This window comes from Eimeria necatrix, genomic scaffold (genome assembly GCF_000499385.1).
Source record: "Eimeria necatrix Houghton genomic scaffold, Enh_scaff743, whole genome shotgun sequence".
In the NCBI taxonomy this organism is placed as follows: domain Eukaryota; phylum Apicomplexa; class Conoidasida; order Eucoccidiorida; family Eimeriidae; genus Eimeria; species Eimeria necatrix.
Window position 1 is genome coordinate 1 of NW_013654567.1, and position 5,842 is coordinate 5,842.

The 5,842-nt window shown below is 55.0% G+C and overlaps 2 protein-coding genes across 2 annotated transcripts; both read right to left on the bottom strand.

The window, feature by feature from the left end:
- Positions 1-1,030: 1,030 nt before the first annotated feature.
- On the bottom strand, positions 1,031-2,187 carry ENH_00073850 (hypothetical protein, conserved; the record flags this gene model as incomplete). Its single annotated transcript, XM_013582791.1, has 3 exons — positions 1,031-1,357; positions 1,724-1,872; positions 2,100-2,187. The coding sequence occupies 3 exons, from the start codon at positions 2,185-2,187 to the stop codon at positions 1,031-1,033; spliced, it is 564 nt and encodes a 187-aa protein (XP_013438245.1).
- Positions 2,188-5,192: 3,005 nt separating this feature from the next.
- On the bottom strand, positions 5,193-5,603 carry ENH_00073860 (hypothetical protein; the record flags this gene model as incomplete). The annotated part of the gene is made up of 1 exon (XM_013582792.1): positions 5,193-5,603. One exon carries the CDS (start codon positions 5,601-5,603, stop codon positions 5,193-5,195), a length of 411 nt encoding a protein of 136 aa, XP_013438246.1.
- Between the last annotated feature and the right edge of the window lie 239 nt (positions 5,604-5,842).

Genomic DNA, 5,842 nt, shown 5'->3' on the forward strand with positions numbered 1-5,842 from the left:
GATCGCCTCGAACCTTCGCGCAAACCCTAAACCCTAAACCCTAAACCCTAAACCCTAAACTCCAGAGCCTAAAAGAGAGGATTTGAATGCTGGAAATATTCCAGTTGGCTTTGCTGCAACGCAGAAATGCTGCGGCCGTTTGGTGGACTTGGCTGGAGATAAGGAAACCCTAATCTTCAAATCCTAAACCCTAATCCCTAAACCCTAAACCCTAAACCCTAAACCCTAAACCCTATACCCTAAACAGCAGGTACAACTCCTGCTTAAAAATCGTTGCTAGAGAAAAGGTGGCAGTCCACAGTGGCCACTGTCGCAGCTTTGCGGGTCTAGAGGGCTAAGAGTTTAGGGTTTAGGGTTTAGGGTTTAGGGTTTAGGGTTTACTTCCTGAGAGCAGTGTTTAAAAAGATGAGCTGCAAAAGCGCCAAAGTGATCGTTGCCAGCAGAACCGCGTAGGCTTCCCAGCTGCAAGCAAAAAAAAGGGTTTGCGGTTTAGGGTTTAGGGTTTAAACCTCAGGGTTTAGGGTTTAGGGTTTAAACCCCAGGGTTTAGGGTTTAGGGTTTAGGGTTTAGGGTTTAGAGCTTGCAAGGCGATAGAACTGCGCTGGCGAGCCGCAACCACCAACAGTAAACAAATCCCACCAAGCAACCACGTAAACCCCAAACCCGAAACCCTAAACCCTAAACCCTAAACCCTAAACCCTAAACCCTAAACCCTAAATGAGTGAAAGTACCTTTTCAAGACAGAAGTGTCTCCTTTAAACAACTGAGTGGCCGCAATTGTCAAGAACTTGGCAGAGACATTTGTGTTGCCACCGCAGACTCCCGAGGCCAGGGCGAGCGACAGGCGCTGCACAAACCCTAAACCCTAAACCCTAAACCCTAAACCCTAAACCCTAAACCCTCGCGGCTCTCCCTCCCCCAAACCGCAGCAGCCGCGAGCCTGCACAGCCGCTCTCGCCGCAGGCGCGTCTCCGCTTCGCCCTCAACCCCAAACCCCAAACCCCAAACCCTAAACCCTAAACCCTAAACCCTAAACCCTAACTCCCACCTGAACGGGGAGGTCCCAGGAGCCGAGAGCAAGGGGACAAAGCCTGAGACTTAGCAGCAGCAGCGCGAGGGTTGCTGCAGCAGATGCTGCGATGTAGGCCAGGGCCAGGGGAGCAGCAGCAGCAGCAGCAAACTGTGCTGCAGCAACAATCTCAGTTTCTTTTCCCGAATAAACCACCAGCAGCAAAACCCCAATTATTACACAACTCGAGCCGAGGGTTTCCCACCGCCCCACACTTTCCCGCAGCCAGAAGTGGGCCAGCAGCACGGCCCAGAAGATGTGCACTCCGGCGAAGGGGGTCACCATCGACTGCGCGCAAACCCTAAACCCTAAACCCTAAACCCTAAACCCTAAACCCTAACCCTAGGCGCTGGGCGCTGGGCCACAGTCGGGAGGGACCTCGCGGCGACAAGCGGACACGGCGATACACCAGCTCAGCTGGTCCGCAACGCTGGGCTTGGGAGTCAGGGCTGGGGGGTTAGGGTTTAGGGTTTAGGGTTTAGGGTTTGGGGTTTAGGGTTTAGGGTTTTGGGGTTGCGCGCCGCGGCAGGAACTCAAGGCCCGCCCGCAGCAGCTGCAGGGCCCAGGGCCTGGGGTTCAGGCGCAGGGCGGGAATCAGGGTTTAGGGCTTAGGGTTTAGGGTTTAGGGTTTAGGGTTTAGGGTTTAGGGTTTACGGAGGGAGCGAAGGTGAGGGCCCCCAGAGTGCATGCAGCGTCCACTGCTGTGGTCAAAACCATTCCCAAAACGAAGATGGGTTTCTTCAGCATTTCTTTGGTGGAGGGTTCGGGGCCTGCGGCGCTGTAGGCCATGCGCACCATTGTGTCTGCGCAAACCCTAAACCCTAAACCCTAAACCCTAAACCCTAAACCCTAAACCCTAGCCGCCGGTGGCCCTGGGCCCCAGGCCCTCGCGCCCGCCTGCGGAGTGCGCCAGCCGCGCCCCAGGCAAGCGCGGGCTCTGCTTGGTGGGTGGGGGCTGCCACTGGGGTTTAGGGTTTAGGGTTTAGGGTTTAGGGTTTAGGGTTTAGGGTTTGGGGTTTGGGATTCGTACCTCCAGCAGCGCCCGCCAGGGAGCCGCAGAAGATGATGGAAATGCCCAGCGGCCACAGCCCCTGGTAAACTGAAGGCTGTTCTGCCATGGCCAAACCCCAAACCCTAAACCCTAAACCCTAAACCCCAAACCCTAAACCCTAAACCCTCGTCTCTGAGCACGAGGCCCCAACCCTGGGGCCGGTCTCGTCCGAGAGGAGGTGGAGCGCCTCGACTCCCCGCGAGGGTCGGCCGCGTCGATTAGGGTTTAGGGTTTAGGGTTTGCGGATCCAGGGTTTCCAGTTCCAGGGCGAGGGTTTAGGGTTTAGGGTTTAGGGTTTGGAGGCCCGGGGCGCCTGCGGCGGTCCTTAAAAAGAGCTTTGCGATAAGAAGGCCCCTGTGTGCTGCGCAGGGCGAGCAGAAGCCGGCCCTAAACCCTAAACCCTAAACCCTAAACCCTGGCTGCAAACCCCAAACCCTAAACCCTAAGCTGAGGGCGTGTCTCCCGCCTGCTGCCCCCGCAGGAGCCCAGAGGCGCGCTCCAGGGAAACCCTAGCTCAAAAAAAAAGCGAGGGTTTAGGGTTTAGGGTTTGGCGGCCTCCCCCGTGGAACTTTGCAGTGTATGTACACCTGGCGTCTGCTGCGCCCGCGCTGCTGCTGCGGCAACCAGCAGCTGCTGCGCTGTTCATTTCTTCTTTTCTTATCTTTCTTTCTGAATTTTTGGCGATAAATAAACCCTAAATACGCAATTCGAACTTGTCCAGCGGGTCAAAGAGCCTCTGGGGCTTGAGAATGAGGCCAGCTGCGCCGCTTAGGGTTTAGGGTTTAGGGTTTAGGGTTTGCTGCTGCTCGCGCACGACTGCAGCGCCGCCTTCAACTGCCAACGCTTTTTCTCTAACCTTCTTTTCATTTTAATTTCCTTTTCGATTTTCGCCACTCTCACAGCCTCCAAACCCTAAACCCTAGCCGCTAAACCTGCGCAAACCCTAAACCCTAAACCCTAAACCCTACCCAGCGCGCCCAGCCTTCGCTCTCCGCGCAACTGCTTCTTGCTTCCTTCACGTTCCCTATTATATGTTTCCTCGTTTTGTAACCCTATTTTCCTTTCCGGGGGGTTCGGATTCCAGGGTTTAGGACCGCGGGTTTAGGGTTTAGGGTTTAGGGTTTAGGGTTTAGGGTTTAGGGTTTAGGGTTTACGGGTTCGGCTTCCGTCACTTCTCTCTGCCTGCGGTGTACGTGCTCGCTACCTTCCGCTGCTCCCCGGAGCAGCAGCAGCTAGCTGCAGTGGATAGCAGCAGCTAGCAGCAGCAGCAGCTAGCAGCAGCAGCAGCAGCTAGCTGCAGCAGCAGCAGCTAGCAGCAGCAGCTAGCTGCTGCTACACAGCGTTCCGCGAAGCCCTAGCTCTAAACCCTTACCCAGCAACAGTGGCTAGCTGCAGCTAGCTGTGGCTAGCTGCGTCTAGCCGTGGCTAGCTGTAGCTAGCTGGGCCAGTTCATCTCCTAATGGGCTGCTTTTAGGGTTTAGGGTTTAGGGTTTAGGGTTTTTGTTCACAGGGTTTAGACTTTGCCGGCCCACGGGATACAGTCTAGGGTTTAAGAACTCTAGGGTTTAGGGTTTAGGGTTTAGGGTCGGCACCTACGCAGTGCTAAAACCTTAAACCCTAGGGTCAACAGGGTTTAGGTTTTAGGGTTTAGGGTTTAGGGTTTAGGGTTTAGGGTTTAGCTAGGTCTGGGGGCCTGGCGTTTAGGGTTTAAATTAGGTGGCCACCGTAGCAAAGTCAGGTAGGCGTTTGTTGCGGCCCCACGGTTTAGGGTTTAGGGTTTAAGATTTATTAGGGTTTACTACTTCTGCCAGGCTAGGGTTTAGGGTTTAGGGCTTAGGCAAAAACTCTAAACCCTAAACCCTCCCAAAAGCTAGCTGCAGCTAGCTGGCAGTGCTGCAGCAGCAGCAAATGCCCCCCCAGCAGCAAGTGCTGCAGCAGTACCTACAGCAGCAGCAACAGCAGCAGCAGCAGCAGCAGCAGCAGCGCCAGCAGCAACGAATGTAGCAACGGTCGCAGCAGCAGCTGCAGATGCGGCAGGGGCTGCTGCTGCTGCTGCTGCAAAGCAGCAGCAGCAGCGACAACTGCTGCTGCTGCTGTGGCTGCTTCTGCTGCAGCTGCGGCAACTGAGGCAGCTGCTGCAGAAGCAGCAACTGAAGCATCAAGAAATGTAGCAGCAGCAGCAGCAGCAAGTGGAGCAGTAGCAACAAATGCAGCAGCAGCTGCTGCGGCTGGAGGTGCAGCAGTTGCTGCAGTTGCTGCTGCAGTTGCTGCTGCCGTTGCTGCTGCAGCTGCTACAGATACTTTATTTGTTTGGCTGCTGCTGCAGCTGTTAGCTGGTGCAGCAGCTCGCAGGCTTTCCTAGTTACAGCATTGCTCCTTTGCTGCTGCTGCATTAATGTGTGCTGCTGCTGCTGCTGCTGCTGCAACTGCATGTTCTGCTGCTGCTCTAGCTGCTGCGGCATCTGCTGCTGCTGCTGCTGCTGCTGCAGTTGAGCATTAAGAAGCTGCCTATACACCGCATCAAGGCAGGTACACTAACCTGTCTGTACACCTGAACTCCAAGCCAAACGAGCAGCAGCTTTTAATGAAAGAAACATTTTTGAATTTAAATTTAATTTAATTATTTATTAAATTAAATTAAATTAAATTAAATTAAATTAAATTAAAAGTTTTGCGTCAGCCGGGACTCGAACCCGGGTCGCAACCTTGGGAGGGTTGCATCCTACCCCTGGACTACTAACGCGACAGTAGCAGCAGCAGCAGCAGCAGCAGCAACACGAGCAGCAGCAGCAGCACCAGCAGCAGCAGCAGCAGCAGCAGGAACCGCAGCCGCTGCTGCTGCTGCAGCCCAGCGACGCCAGCAGCTGCAGCAGCTTATGGAGCAGCAGTAAACGCAGCAGCAGCAGCCGCAGCAATGCAGAACGAGTTGCTGCAGGAGAGTTGCTGCTGCTGCTGCTGCTGCTGCTGCTGCTGCTGCTGCTGCTGCTGCTGCGCTGGTGGTTTTGCTGCAAGAGCAGCTTCCGCAGCATGCTACTCCCGGCTGCTGCTGCTTCTGCGCCCGTACGCCGCTGTCTACTGCTGCTGCTGCTGCTGCTGCTGCTGCTCGTGTTGCTGCTGCTGCTGCTGCTGCTGCTGCTGTCGCGTTAGTAGTCCAGGGGTAGGATGCAACCCTCCCAAGGTTGCGACCCGGGTTCGAGTCCCGGCTGACGCAAAGCTTTTGCTGCTGCTGCTGCTGCTGCATTCTTTCTTTTGCTGCTGCTGCTGCTGCTGCTGCAGCATTCTTTCTTTTGCTGCAGCTGCTGCTGCAGCTGCTGCTGCAGCTTTTTTCCTGTTGCTGCAGCTGCTGCTGCAGCTTTCTTTCTTTTGCTGCAGCTGCTGCTGCAGCTTTTTTTCTGTTGCTGCAGCTGCTGCTGCAGCTTTCTTTCTTTTGCTGCTCCAGCTGCTGCAGCCCTCTTTCTTTTGCTGCAGCTGCTGCTGCATCATTCTTCCTTTTGCTGCAGCTGCTGCTGCTGCCTTCTTTCTTTTGCTGCAGCAGCTGCTGCAGCTTTCTTTTTTTTGCTGCAGCTAACTAGCTCTTGCTGCAGCTTCCTTTCTTTTGCTGCAGCTAACTAACTGCTGCTGCTGCTTTCCTTCTTTTGTTGCAGCAAGCTAGCTGCTGCTGCTGCACCTTTCTTTCTCTTGCTGCAGCTAGCTAGCTGCTGCTGCATTTTTCTTTCGCTGCA